Raw genomic sequence first — 14,364 nt, 5'->3', positions numbered from 1 at the left:
TCGAATAAGTTATGATCTAATTAATTATATTTTTTTGTGTTAACTCTAATGCTAGAAGGAATACCAAACCATTTGAGTAGCTATATAGTTGTTTGCACTTTGTGTAAGTTAATTAACCAGTTTTAGTTCTACTGAACTTAAACTGTTTAAGTTACTAATACTCTAAAAGTTTCATGATATCAACACAAATTATATACGTGTATGTAACACAATATTTAATGTTACAATACTCAAACCATTTTGTTTCAAAACTTAAATGGTTTGCCGCAATCGGTTTCCTCAAACAGTTTGGGTTAACTTTACTTATCGGGTTTTACAGTATAGAAAACAAATACTATGGAAGTCAATAGCTAATGGAAATGTTTTTCTTCACACATTCTCCGAACATCTTAAAACAAACAAAAGGTGCTTAGGGGTATCTTCTCTGTTAGTGCTCTTAAGAGAAGTGACTCATCAGAATTAACGGGAAAAATCAGTCCAAGGCACACGAAAAATGTGGGAAAAAATGTTGAAAAGCCTTTCAAGAGTTCACACTTAGCTGATGATTGATTAAAGAGCTTGTTTGGCATGCTGTCCCGGGAGAGAGTCTTGAGCTCATAATCCCGGGGCTCCCTCCAGTTTGCAGGGCGAGATGGGAGTTTGAGCTCTGGTACAGTAGGTCTTGAGAACTCCTTTGTTAGGAATTACTATGGAGAGATATACTGCTGATCAATCACTGCTGTGATTCTTGCTGTGAGGCAACAGTGCTAACCACTGGGCTGCCGTGCACACTGTCAAGGAAAAGGGGAGGAGTAGGGGTGAAAGAGGGACTCTTCAAGATGAAGATGTTAGGGTAAGATGCTCTTGTTATTTATAGTAAGTAAGGATTTATCTGATTGGTGGATCATGCATTAGCAATGTGGGACTGAACTCAGTCAATCATAAGCACATGCTCCTCTCTAAATTAGTTTATAAATAAACTTCACTTATTGACAGGGAAAACACTTGCCTTCATCAGGTTAACAGTGGTCAGGTGCATCTGAAGTTTCTTTTGAACACTATGGTCTCATGTCTCATTAGAAAATCTAAACAATACTAAAATAATATATTGAACACATGGTCAACTCAACAACTATTGTTTCAGCATTGAGAGAGAAAAAAATTAATAAAAAAATGTAAAGGATGATGTGTGTTATACAACCCATCATAAACTAGTATATTCTACCAATAAATGCACATAAACATGCACACACATATACATTTATGCTCAGCTAATCTCATTTTTAACTTTTTCTTAATCATTCCTAAATGCAGTATTGAAATTAATAAAATAATTGATCCTAAATTCATGACGGCAAGTGTTGGCAGAAATGTGTAAGTGCAGTTTTAAGTAACAGCCATGTCAGTAAAGGCTTTTTATTATTTTTTCCACTTTTTTCGAGTGCCTTGGACTTACTTTTGCTGTTTATTCTTCAAACATCTTCCAAAACATCAATGTAAGAAAAAACCTCAAACAGGTTTGGAACAGGTCAAGGCTGAGTAAAGGAAAACATTTTTAATTATTCGGTGTACTATCCCTTTAAATATACGTTATAAATGAACAATAATAATGTTAAAAGTATTAGTTAAATACATATATTTATATTTATTTATACACATTTATTTAAACACATCATTTAGCATATAAAAGTGTTATTTTGCAGTAAATTATCTGGTATATCACACACACACACACACCTGGGTGATGGTCAACAGACTGATGAAGGGTACTGTTGTAGCTTCTGTAAAGCACGTCAACAGATCTTAAATCTGAAACCTTCGTCAGAGTGTTCAGTCTTTAATCACTAAACCCAAACATAACAGCTCCATTCATAGAGCTAGACAAGCAGCCACCAGATACACACACACACACACACACACACGCACATGCACAGAGGGAGAGAGAGACAGTTACTACCTAGACTGTAAGGAGATTTGAAGCTTTAGTCTTTTGAATTAGGATTAATGAGCCCTTTCACCAAACTCACACGCACAAATATATAATTCGGTATAATAATTCAGACTCAGTGTATCAATTCTGCAACAAATGAAGCTGCAAACACAATGACACTAAAAATGGTTTTGTTTTATTAATTTATTTTTGTTAACTTTTAAATGTAATTTATTTAATGGGAAACTGTAACATCTTTGCTAGATAAAAGTTTACATTTCATTTTAATTATCATTTAATTATCTTTTCATTCTTTTAGTCTATTATTAGTCTGCTGTGTCTCCAGAATGTGTCTGTAAAGTTGTAGCTCAAAACTTCCATAAGATTATTTATTATACCTTTCAGAACATCGAGATTTTCTGCTCTGAACACATTGTAACTGTTTTTGTGGCCTGTGCCTTTAATGCTATTTTCCCTGCCCACTGCTCCCAAGTGCCTGTCAGAGTGTGCCTCAATCTCTGGCTGCATCAGATAAACAGCACAGTGACAGACATGAAGGAAGCAGACGTGAGAAATACTACTACAGTAAGAACTTTTCCAATGATTATTTGATGTATTTGTTATTAATTCAATGGAGTTTTTGTGGAGTTAATTCAAGCCTTTCTGTAACGATGAGTCACACACAATGTTGTTACAAAGTTTACGCACACATGTGCAAAGAACACATACACAGCTCACGCATTTAACTTTGCACGGCAGATGTGACACATTAATATTTACAGCTGTATTGATATAATTTATGTTAATGTACAAAATAAACCTGATTTAACGTCCACAAACCAGGATTAAAGCATCTACTTTTATAATTGTCCTGACATGCGGCTGTGGTGATAAAGATGGTAAAATTGCTGTAATTCATTACAAACATGCTCTGTTTTACAAATGTTTTAAACTTGTAAAACTCATTCTTGATCACAATTGATGATGATTGATGATCACAGCGAGCTGAACAGATCTTTAAATTCCAGTTGCTTTGAGCATTTCCTGTCTTGTTGATATGATTATACGCGTTACTATAGACACATGTTAATATGCGGCTGTCTATAAATTTGATTGGTGGGAAAACTGCACTCCTATGACACGTTGCAGTCTGTCTCAAAATGGGAGGGATTTGGATCCTATTTTGACGTCAGGAAATAAAAAAATGAGACTTATTGTCTTTATGACATATTGTCTTAATGTGATGTAATAACACATTATACCTGCACAAAGTTCTGTCCAAAAAGCTTACAAAAGATTTTCATCATAGGGCACCTATGACTTTAAGAAAGTTTCAAAAATCCAAGGGAAAAAAATCTGTCATCTTTTATGAACCTCTGTGGTGCTCCACACCAGTATGACTTTCTTTTGAGGAACAAAAGAGATGTTAGGCAAAATGACAGCCTCTGTCATCATTCGTTTTCACAGTGTGGAAAAAAGTCCCAATGAGAGTGAACAGTGACTGAGGCCATCTGTCCTGATCATTCTGCTTTTAACATCCCTCTTTGTGTTGTGCAAAAAAAAAAAGTCATATAGGTTTGCATTAACATGAAGACATTTCAAAATTTTCCTTTTGCCGTTGAACAATCTGCATGACTGTACTAGGCATTTGCTGGAATAATAAATGATGTTTTGTTTGACGTACTATAGAGTGTATACTGTACAGTATAGTGGTGTTCCATTCCAAGCATAGCTAATATTTTGATAGCGCCACAGAGCCACAATGTTTACACTCTTTAGGAGAGTCTACCTACAAGTGGCTTATTTATGGATGTCTTAGCGTATAAAACTTCATTCAAATAAAAAAAAAGCTCATTCAGTTTGTTCTGTTGAACACAGAAGAAGATATATTGAAGAATGTTGGAAACTGTAACCACTGACATTCACAGTAGAAAAAACAAATACTGTAAAAGTAGTTTCCTTTTGAACATTATTCAAAATATCTTCTTTTATGTTCAACAGAACAATATAAAAAACTCAAACTGGTGTGTAAAGTAAAGGGTGAGTAAACGATGACAGACTTTTCATTTTTATTCCTTAAACTTTTCCTTCTAAAAACGTATTTCTAAAAGCTGTTGCACAAGCAGTTCTACTGCCCTCATAAGCACACAAATACCTGTTCACCTTGCTATTCGAACTGTTCAAATGTACAACTAACCCATATTTTGCTCAACGTGCAGGTGCTGATATCAGAGCAGCCCTAAGGATATGAGGAGCTATAGAGCCCAGGTGTGGGCTTTTCTACAGAAACAGACACCTTTGTTCATCTCTCTTTAGCTACATGTGTTCTACAAGGACATTTAATATTACATTACCGAGCCCGTCCTACTTTCTGCCCTCCTGGACCAGTGCTACTTAACAACTATAGCTCCAAAATTTAGTGCTTTTCAGCTAAAATTATTCAGCCCAAACTCAAGGTGCCTCTCATACACTGCAATTGTGTGCTATAATAATGAAAGAGGAATAAAACAAAAGTCTTTCTTCTAGACAGCTTCTCATAACTACAGTCATACTGAAGCAAATGCCTTCATTTTGTTGATTTATTTTTACACTGTTTTATCTAAAGCAACCTTCATTGCATTTGAGGCACACATTTATAAGTCTTGCTTTCCCTGACAATCAAGCCCACAATCTTAGCATTACCATGTTTAACTGCTTATGATTTTTGATTTCATTTTCTTGAATTGTTGTGTATCAATATATATACAATCGTTTTTTTTTTCTCTATTTGCTGTCCGTTACTACCTCAAATGTCCGGTTACCAGGTTCTGAATATTTCAGATTTCTTCTGTCATATGATGACAGCTCTTGCAAAGACATTATTTGACTTTAAACTAGCACACGGCTAAATCCTCCAAGCAAAATTGACTCATTTCAGAGAGCATTCGGTCCCTCTTTAAATAAGGGCAAACATGTTGTTAAAAAATAAAGCTGCTGTTTGTGGAGTTGACTGAAGTCAGTTGTAGTTTTGTGTTTCTCTTCTGTGTGTCTGCTTATTACTTCAGTTCTCAATCATCACTTAATTAATCCTTTCATTGTCTCATTAACCTGAGAAACTTTAACTCATTTTAGAGAGGGACCAAATACTATCTAAACTGAGTACATTTTACTCAGAGGATTTTGCTGTGTAATACGGAAATGTTTAAAAAAAGTTACATCTCGTATTACCTGTTCAACTTGTAATGTGATCTATATGTTGAAATGTCCCTGTTGAGTGTTTACATTATAAAATAGAAAATAAAGAGTGAATGAACATAAATCTACAATACAACTATAATGAGATAGAGCCCCTTCTTCAGCAGAAAGATATTTCAATTAATTGGGACAAGCATCAAGCCATTGAAATGTATAGGAATAGAAGACGGTCATGTAGAGGATGTCATGTGAACAACAAACTATTGAAACAAGAAGCATTATGGATTCACAAAGTTAACATAAATCACTGACCAAAATGGCAGAACTGCTTTTCCTTTATTGAATTACAACTAGTTGAAAGCATCTTTAATACTGTATTAAATAAATCACAAGTGTTCCCTTTGTAAAAGACAATGATGTAATTCTCATGGTTTTCAATCATTGAATTTCCATTGTAATGCAATTGAAAGTTGATTAGTGAATTAGATATTGATGAATGTTCACTTATACTGTTGATTTGTGTAATGATGATGTATTTATGATCCTGGATATTTCTTGTTTTTGGCCATGGTGTATAAGCTACTGATGGAAATCATTGAGTGAGTTAATGATTGTAGTAATTGAATGAAGTCTAATTAATGATGACTTCATTCGGTGGGGGATTGAATTGCTTTGTACATTGGCTTTGTGTCTTTTCACTACGGTGAACATAAAATTAAAGAAAATAAGAAGACTTTTCTCATGAGTGCAGATGCAGATCACAATTTCTTTTGTAAACCAACTTAAAATGTTCCTTGTATTGCATTTATTAATGATCACTTTAATCTTGATTAAAGTACACCATTATTATCTGCAGGCTTACATCATACAATTCTGCATTATGGACATTATTCATTTGACCTTTGATAACCACATTACTATTAATCGTAAACTAGAATGATGCTTTCTTTCTGTCATGCTTTGAAATGTTGTGCATCATCAAAAGAGCTAACCAGATAAACTTGAACTGAGCATAAGCAGCAGAGACACATTTACTGCCGTCTGAATCCTATTCTGATTAATGAACAGAACCTCTTGTGTTCCAGAAGATGTGTTGGTGCGTTGGCTTGTCCACTTTCCAACTCAACAGGGTTTGCCAGGACACTGAATTCTACGGGGCCATACTTTACTCCTCCCCGTGGACATACATAAATAACCTCGGATTACCTACTGTCAACTTTAATCCCTTTCCGTCTCTCGCTATATCTTTCCATCTCCCTTTCTCTCATGCATACCCACACTTTCCATCTCTCTCATTCACTGTCTGGCTGACCACTGTCAAACCAGACACAACCAGTTCTGAGTCCTTCTGGGCTACCGAAGGGTGACTCAATATTATTTCTTACTTTTTTTATTACAGCTCTCAGTAATAATAAACCAATTATTATAAAACAAATGATCAGTTAAATAAGTACACAGTTAATAAGGGATAGTAAAAAATAAACTTAAAAAACAGTAACACTAATACATGTGCTTGTAGGAATTGAGCGAGTTGGCCATGAAGTTTTGTTTTAATTTGTATCAGGATCACATATCATGATCATTTTTTCATTAATTGCTTGCAGTTATTAAAGCAATAATGCAATGTGAGGAACAGGTTAAAAATAATTCTTAAATTCATCAACATAATACTGTCAATTTATCCAGCATAGGCTCATTCTGGAAACGTAGCCCTATATACATTTCTGGAGATTGTGAATTATGTAGCCAGAGGTACGTATAGCTCTATTTCATCTTTAAAACAAACGCTATGGGGCGGTATGACGCTGTTCCTTTTCGCGTTAAAAGCTAACCGATTACCTTTGTATGGACGACAATTCTGCTGTTACCAGTTTGTCCAGTGGATGCAGAGAGGAGTTGATCATGATGACTGGGTTCAAGTCTAGTGAAGAACAGTTCCAGAAAGCAGATAAGACAAAAAAAAAAAAGCCCAAAAATCAAATAAACAAGTAAATAACAGGGTGAGAATGTGGTAAAATCTAAAAGCGTGGTAAAAGTCAGGATTGCTTTTGAAAACACTGTCGCTTGGGTTTCGGGAGAAGGGTGGGTGGGTCATTCGGTGGTTTTGAAAACACTATTGGTTAGGTTTAGGGAAGGAGGAGGGTATGTCAGTCAGTTGGTCAGTCAGTCAGTCAACAGCAGATTCCGGTGGATTTTTGCAAAACAGGCAGGCATGAATGGCACTCGCACGAGAAAATCGAGATCTTAAAAAGCATACATTATGGCCTCTGTCGGACTTACAAAAACATAAACTGCAAAAAAAAAGTACCTCCTGGGGCGTATTTGGCACTTTCCAGAAATGTATATAGGGGTACATTTTTAGAATAAGCCTGGGTTGAATTTATCTGTACTTAAAACCAAAAGACTTCTTTAAAATATTCAGTCCTCGCCAAATCTATGCAGCCAGATGTGGCTGGGTGTGCACGCACTTCGTCAATGCAAAGCATAAATTAAGTGTTTGAGTAGCATTTACAAATACACAAAGTTTTTCAAATGCACAACCGACAACATCGTATGAATAAATGGATGCTTGTCTGTAAGTGTACAAATAGACTCTGGCGGAAATCTAAACTATGATCCAGTTAAGCAAAACCCCCATGAGTAGCAAAAAAAAAAGTGAGCCAGTTAAGCAACTATATCAGTGTATGGTCCGTTACAAAACTGCTGAAGTGCTTCACTGTGTACATTATGAGGTTATGGGTATTTGTGTGTTGAATTAAGAGATGAGAAATTACCTCAGCTTCCCTTTATCCATAACTCTCCATTTGGGTAAATGTTGTCTTGTGGTTATGATATGGATGAATGATTCCTCTCACAGACATTGGCACGGCAGAAATAGTCACCTCAGCTGCTCCAGTCTAAATCCACTGCTCTCTAAGGCATACACGTGGCACAACCACACAGCCAAAACGAAGTCCTGCCAAAGCTTCAAACAGCCTCTGCATTTGTGTGTGTATGACTATGAAGGTGTTTCTGCAAGATTTTGAGCAGCATATATTAAGAAGCTGCCGAGTCTATAAGAGGTTATTTTCTCCCTCTTGCACATACAAGAAATAAAAGACTCTACTATATAGCAAAAATCTTATTTCTGCTGCCATTCCTTTCACCCTCAACTTTCTCTCCCACCGCTTTCCTCCCAATATCACAACCTCTAATTCTTCCCGTTCTCTGTTTTCTTTCCTTCGACTGCTAGTGGGAGTTTGGATGTGGCCAGCGAGACCCAAATTGGAGTACAGCCAGTGAAACTGCTTTCATCGTTGTTCCCCTTAAAGTGCTGAAAACCCAAACAAATGAACCCTGAAATGTTCATACAGAACCATTTCCTCAACTCCCACCAAATACCAAAAGCCAGTCCCTTTGGTCGGTCTCTCACTTTCTTTCTCATCTCTTCTCCATCTGCCATTGGCACACTGTGTCTCTCGCTTTCTCACTTTCACTCCTATTGTGCCATCTCTTTCTCACCCTTGTACTATCTCTCCCTCATCCACACACTTGCTTTAATCCTTCATCAAATTGGGGGGGGACTTTCCCATTTTGCCTTCTCTCCCAAAAATCTATTTTTGTCTGTGCTCTTACTCCACTCAAACGTTTTATTAAAAGGCAAGGGAAAAAAAGGAGGAAGGGAGCGATGAGTTCAAGCCTACTGGAGCTGAAACACACACGCGAGGGCACAAACAGACACACACACACAGCAGCCAGGGAGGAAAGCCACGAACAAAAGGATCATTTATTACATGTAGAAAAGGGGGGCTTGTGGTTGTGGCCACACTGGGCCAGCGCAGTGTTGGCCTTTTCTCAACATTCACAGCCAACTCGCCGCATTCCCCCCCAGCGCCAATGCCATGCTGTCCACGAACTGCGTAAGTCTCACTCACCCACTTGCTGAGCCCGTATCTGTCCCTTAGTGTTCAACTCCATGATAATTTCACTGTGCTTTAAGAACAGGCTCCAAATCAAGAACGCCAACATTTTAGCAAAAGGCTAAGAAAGTGGAGATCAGAGATTTCCACAAACAACCATTGCAAGCTTCAATTATTCCCCAAGAGTAACTGTTTTCTTGTGCAACACAAACTGAACACGGAGATTCAGACATATGCGGTTCGCCTGCACTGTCACTATTTGTACAAAAAAACAATGCATGCAAACATCCTATCACTGAACGGCAAACCCGAATCTAACCACATAGCCATAAGAGCATTTATAAACAGGCAAAGGGAGCTCAAAAACTCAGTAACGGTAGACTGTATTTAGCCTTTTACCCTGTCATTGTAAACCTTCTATAAACATAGCTTTCCAGGACACTTTAATGTTTTAGCTCAAAGATAAACACTGGGAATTTATAAAAACGAATATAAAATGGTATATCAAATTTAGGAAACTGGGGAATGACAGAGGCGGCAGACAAAACCAATGGTTATGCGATTTGTGAAAGGGAACTTTCCATTGCTCCCTGATCAGTACTGCTGGCATTGTAATGCCTGGCAGACAGGTGGCTCCTGTATCTAGAGGCACCAGGTGGATATGAATAAAGAACAAAAGTGAACCATGGCCTCATAAAGTTTTGTTATGGAACAGCCTGTACTCTGTTTCCAGTGTATCATCGCCTGTTATTGACAGTGGAACTACAGCTGAGATAAAAAAAAACAATGCAAACACAGCCACACAGGGAAAAGAAATTAGACACATGATCTTGTAGTCCTTATTATTTGTGTTTAAGGGGTGCTAATTAATTACACTTCATCAAACAAGCTGGCATATCTCTTATGGAATCGTTTAATGTAATTAACATAACTACTGCCTTAAGGGTCATGATTAAGCCTTTTCATTTAAGAAATCTATATATTCCACAAAACTACAAGCTGAATCATAACAAAAGTTCCTTTACGAAGGCTGGTCTCCTTGGTTTCTTGCATGGCATTTAACATTTACATATGCATTTTACCAAAGCAACACCACAGTCATGCATTATCAGTTCAGTTTTTGAAATATTAGACAAAGTGTATTAAAACACAAGCTGTAATTCTGAACAGGAGGATCAGTGGACCGAGGGAAATAACCAATAAAATATTTAGCTTCTGAATAAAATAAGATCTGTTATTTCTTATATTTGTATTATTTCAGCAAAGAACAAACTTATGTAATCTACACAACAAACATACTTCAATGCTTTTTAGACTAAACTAATATTGAGACTGGAGTTGATCTTACCTGTACCATCTTTTCTGCTGTTGCTGCTGCTACCTTGGTGTGTCCGTAGCTCTTCTGACTTGTAGAAGTCAATGCTAGCATACATGTTGAGGTTTGAAGCATTACTGCCTGAACCTCCAGTTCCTACTAAGCCCCCTGTTGCTCCTCCAACACCCAGCACAGAGGAAAAGATACGGGATGCAGGTGTGTGCACAGCTGCTTGTCCATCTGTAGAAGCATGTGAGCTTTCCTTGTTAGCCAGGTCCAAGTCTATGTAATTGAGTCCCTGCTCCATAGATGATGTCTGTGACACAGATAGACTAGATAGTCCAGGATTGATGTACTGAGATGAGACATCTGATGAGCTACTGTTCCCCCAAAGCATACCATCTAAACCAAGCCGGCGGGAAATGACTTGAGTGTGATCAGGAAATGCAGAGGAAGATGATGTTGAAGGGCAGGCTAGAAGTGAGGAAGGAGCTTGAAACGTTTCAGAACAGTGGCGTCGACGACCTTGTGGATCTGCTCTGATAACTTTAGCCCCATGATCAGGGTTTGGGACTTTTGCAAGTGGAAAGTCTAGTCCCAGACCCAAACCTAGGGCTGGAACTACTGACTCAGGCTGGTCTAGCAAAGGGGATTTTGGTGATGTAGAACTCAACGTGCTGCCTGAGTTCAAGCTAAAGGCCATCTTTGTGTAATCACCACATGTGGGTGAGTCTCCTGACTGTGGTACTGATCCCTGCCTGCTTTTTCTTTGTGCCATCTCCCTTTCTGCACCAATGTCATTTAGAACTGTCGATCTATGCTCATCATGAGCTTTAGGAGCAGCTGCAGGCGTGACAGGAGGAGTAGGGAATGAAGGAAACCCCAGCGGTGTAAGAGAGATGGGTGAGGGAGATAATGATACTCCTAGCTCCATATTGACATACTCAGAGGCAGTTGATGGAGGAATTGGGGTGGAGGAGCTTTGTGAGAATTGTAAGAACCCGGCAACACAAGAGGTTGGCCTAGGTAAGTGGCGGTGAGAACTGGGTGGAAGAGAAGCATCTTGTCGAAATCCCCTGGTTCCATTACCTTCTGCCTTTTGGTTTCTCTCACCTTTGAACTCAATGCTGACATACTCCCCAGGGCTCTTAGGCTCAGGAAGTAGAGGTGTCTCACGGACTCTGGGTAAAGTGTTGGCTTTATTGACATCTACAAATAAACTTAGGGGCCGACCTCTGTGACCAGAATGACCTTGCTTCGCCCTTCCAGAGCCTTGTCTTTGCTGCAAAGATCCTCGCTCAATATCCTTTGCAGTAACGCCTGCTGCTCCTCCAGTCCCTTTGATGGCCTTTTCTTCACCTTCACCCAAGCTCTCACTGCTAGCAGAACTGGAGGAGTATGAGGATGATGAAAGGGACAGATGTCGACCAACAAGGGGTTCCTGATGCTTAGACTTGCTATTACAAAGTCCCCTACCTCCTCCTATGCCTTTACCCCCATTAACCAAATGCTTCCCTCTTCCAGGCCCTTCCTCAAAGTGTGTTGAAGTATTATGTTTGTAGGAGCGTGGTAGAGAATAGTAAGAATATACCATTTTCGGTTGAGGCTGATTAGAATGCTGGTCAGATGGAGTGTGGGGCTCGGGTGGGGGTGGAGTACTATTGGCAGACCGAGCACTTATGGGTGACATATTCATGTAGTCACTGCCAGTTCGGCTATCAGCACTGCTACTGCCAATCCAGGCAGTAGGGACCCCTCGCTGGTCTGGTGAACAGCTACTGTTGGGAGACATCATCATGTAGCCATCTGTGCCAGAAGGTGGACGAATCTGCCGTGGAGGTGAAATGCTGTTATTGGGGGTCATGGCCATATAATCATCAGCGGATTTTGAGTCTGAGTCTGAAACTGTTACTGACAGGGAATGAGAAAGGGATACTGGGGGAGCAGTAACTCCTGGTAACATGGACATGTAGCCATTATCTACTGCTCCCTTAGCTCCTCCAATAACAGCAGTAATACCTGTGTCACTGCTACCACCATCACCCTTGATCTCTGCAGCAACCTCCAAGTATCCTGTTCCACTTGTTGATGGTCCTGAATCCTGCCTTGCTACAAAGGATTCTCGGCTGCTGGTTTGGTTCATAATTGCATAGTCATCCTCTTCAACAGCTTCTTCCCCAGCTCGACGAAGAGGTGCAAGTCTCTCTAAGGCCATGGGTGGAAGAGAAGCCCTCTTGCTCATTATCCTGCGCTCTGCTTCGCATTCTCTGCTAGAAGAGCGCCTCAAAACCCTCCTGGTCTGTGGCAAAGCATTTTGGCTTGTTTGAGATTTTGATGAACCTCTCTGACTCATGAGAATATAGTTTGATGCTTCATCCCCAAGAGAATTGCTACCTGAACTAGCAGTAAACCCTGCCTGCATTGTTGGGGTTAGCAGAGAATGTTCACCAGGGCTGGAGCCATATTCATCAGAGGATCCGTAGTCACTAAGGGAACCAGAGACAGATGGCTGTCGGAGAGGTAGTCTACTGTACATGCTACCATTAGCTCCCCCACCACTGTTGCCTGTCCCAGTTCCAGTTGCACAAAACTCAGATCCATGAACTGAGCCAGAGGGCATACTTGGAGCAGCCGAAGGAGCTGGGGTTGAGGTGGATCTCATAAGTGCATGCTGTGCTTTAACTGGAGTTGAAGCACGGACAGATGTTGATCTCAGTATTGGGGTATTTGAAACTGAACCATTGGTTGTGGGACTTGAGCATGGCATAATTTCTCCAGTTGTTGCACATCCCCCATCATCAACTTTTGCACCATCACTAGATGTTCGAGTACGGGGAAAGCTGTGACGAGAAGCTGGGGAAGTATTATTGCATCCTGCAGTAGAACCAGGTGGTTCAGTACGAGGACGTCTCGTGAATCCAACCTGGCTGGGTGGAGGATTCGGGTGATGGCGTCGAGACGGAACACTGATGGGATTTGATGCAGTGGTGCCACCTCCTGCTCCTGCAGCAGTTGACTGTGACTTGCTACGCTGACGAAACTCCTCACTCAGGGCCTTCATCGCTTCCAGCAAAGTCTCATGCATATTCTGTGCTACCACTGAATCATCCACTTGCATCCAAAACTCTCCAGGGCCAGTTACAGCAGAACGGCCTACCTCCACAAAGAAAAAGTTTTCAGAATGGCCACAACGCCTCACATTCATCAGTTGGAGCACGACAGCAACTGCATCTGAGTTTAGCTTGACAAAGTTGACAGTCTTCTCAGTTAAGCAGAGTCTGTAGATGCCAACCAGGTTCTTGGCTTGACCGAGACCTTTAGGCCAAACTTTTACTTGCCAGACCTCCTTGAAGGCAGGACCAGGGGATGGTACTCCGTAGTCTCCTCCATTCGCATTCTCACACAGTGCCTTACCTGTAGAGCAAGAGAAAACAAACACGTCAGTATAAAAAGCATAAAGTAAGCACACAGTAAAACATATCACTCCTGCAAGTAATTAACAGTTATTTTTTTAACGCATTAAATTAAGAGATGGAGTGAGAGAGTGGAAAAGAAATGTAAACAGAAAGCTTTATTTTTAAACTAGAAGTGGTTTGCTGGACTAAGTGCAAACATGGAGGACAAAGGTCACTGATAAAGATCGTCAATGGGCCATTACTAATACAACTGCAAATGGTTACTTGATATTCATGAGATCAACAGCCAACAGTTAGTATTGCAGTGTATACTGTGTGTCCCAGAAAGTTAAAAAGACTGACATTATGTGGTGAGTATACATTTGCAGTAGATTCAAAAGCCCATGAAAAACAATGGAATAAGTAATTTCTTGTACTGCATTCAGGCTTTCAAATAAGTTCCCCAGGCGCCTTTGAAACCTGCAAAATGCCCACCCTTCCAATTGTGATGTATATATATATGTATGAATAGAAAGATATAAGAGAAAACATTTGATTAAACAGATGTCAATGCAGACTCACTAACTGAAACTGCAAGAGAACAATATGCTAAATAGTGCCACATATTTTAATTGTCTTTTTAAAATTTAAAATGTAAAAGTTTTAATTGCT

General features: G+C 39.5%; 1 protein-coding gene across 5 annotated transcripts in view; it reads right to left on the bottom strand.

Moving 5' to 3' along the window:
- The window catches only part of si:ch73-335l21.1, a 76,772-nt gene that overhangs the window by 36,989 nt on the left and 25,419 nt on the right, over positions 1-14,364 (bottom strand). For 3 of the 5 annotated variants that reach the window (XR_015495504.1, XM_087260818.1, XM_087260817.1), the window contains exon 2: positions 10,331-13,711. Coding sequence is in view for 2 of the 5 variants with exons in the window: in XM_087260818.1 (XP_087116944.1) it covers positions 10,331-13,711 (3,381 nt within the window). In the remaining 3 variants the exon portion in view is untranslated. Of the gene's footprint in view, positions 1-1,435; positions 1,515-1,716; positions 1,857-2,867; positions 6,808-7,437; positions 13,712-14,364 lie in introns of those variants that run through there. The other 2 variants (XR_015495506.1, XR_015495505.1) reach the window with 2 other exon arrangements.

Source organism: Danio rerio, chromosome 7, assembly GCF_052040795.2.
Source record: "Danio rerio strain M-AB ecotype USA chromosome 7, GRCz13ab, whole genome shotgun sequence".
NCBI classification, from domain to species: Eukaryota; Metazoa; Chordata; class Actinopteri; order Cypriniformes; family Danionidae; genus Danio; species Danio rerio.
The sequence above is the reverse complement of the archived record's forward strand: the minus strand, read 5'-3'. Positions and strand labels throughout refer to the sequence as shown.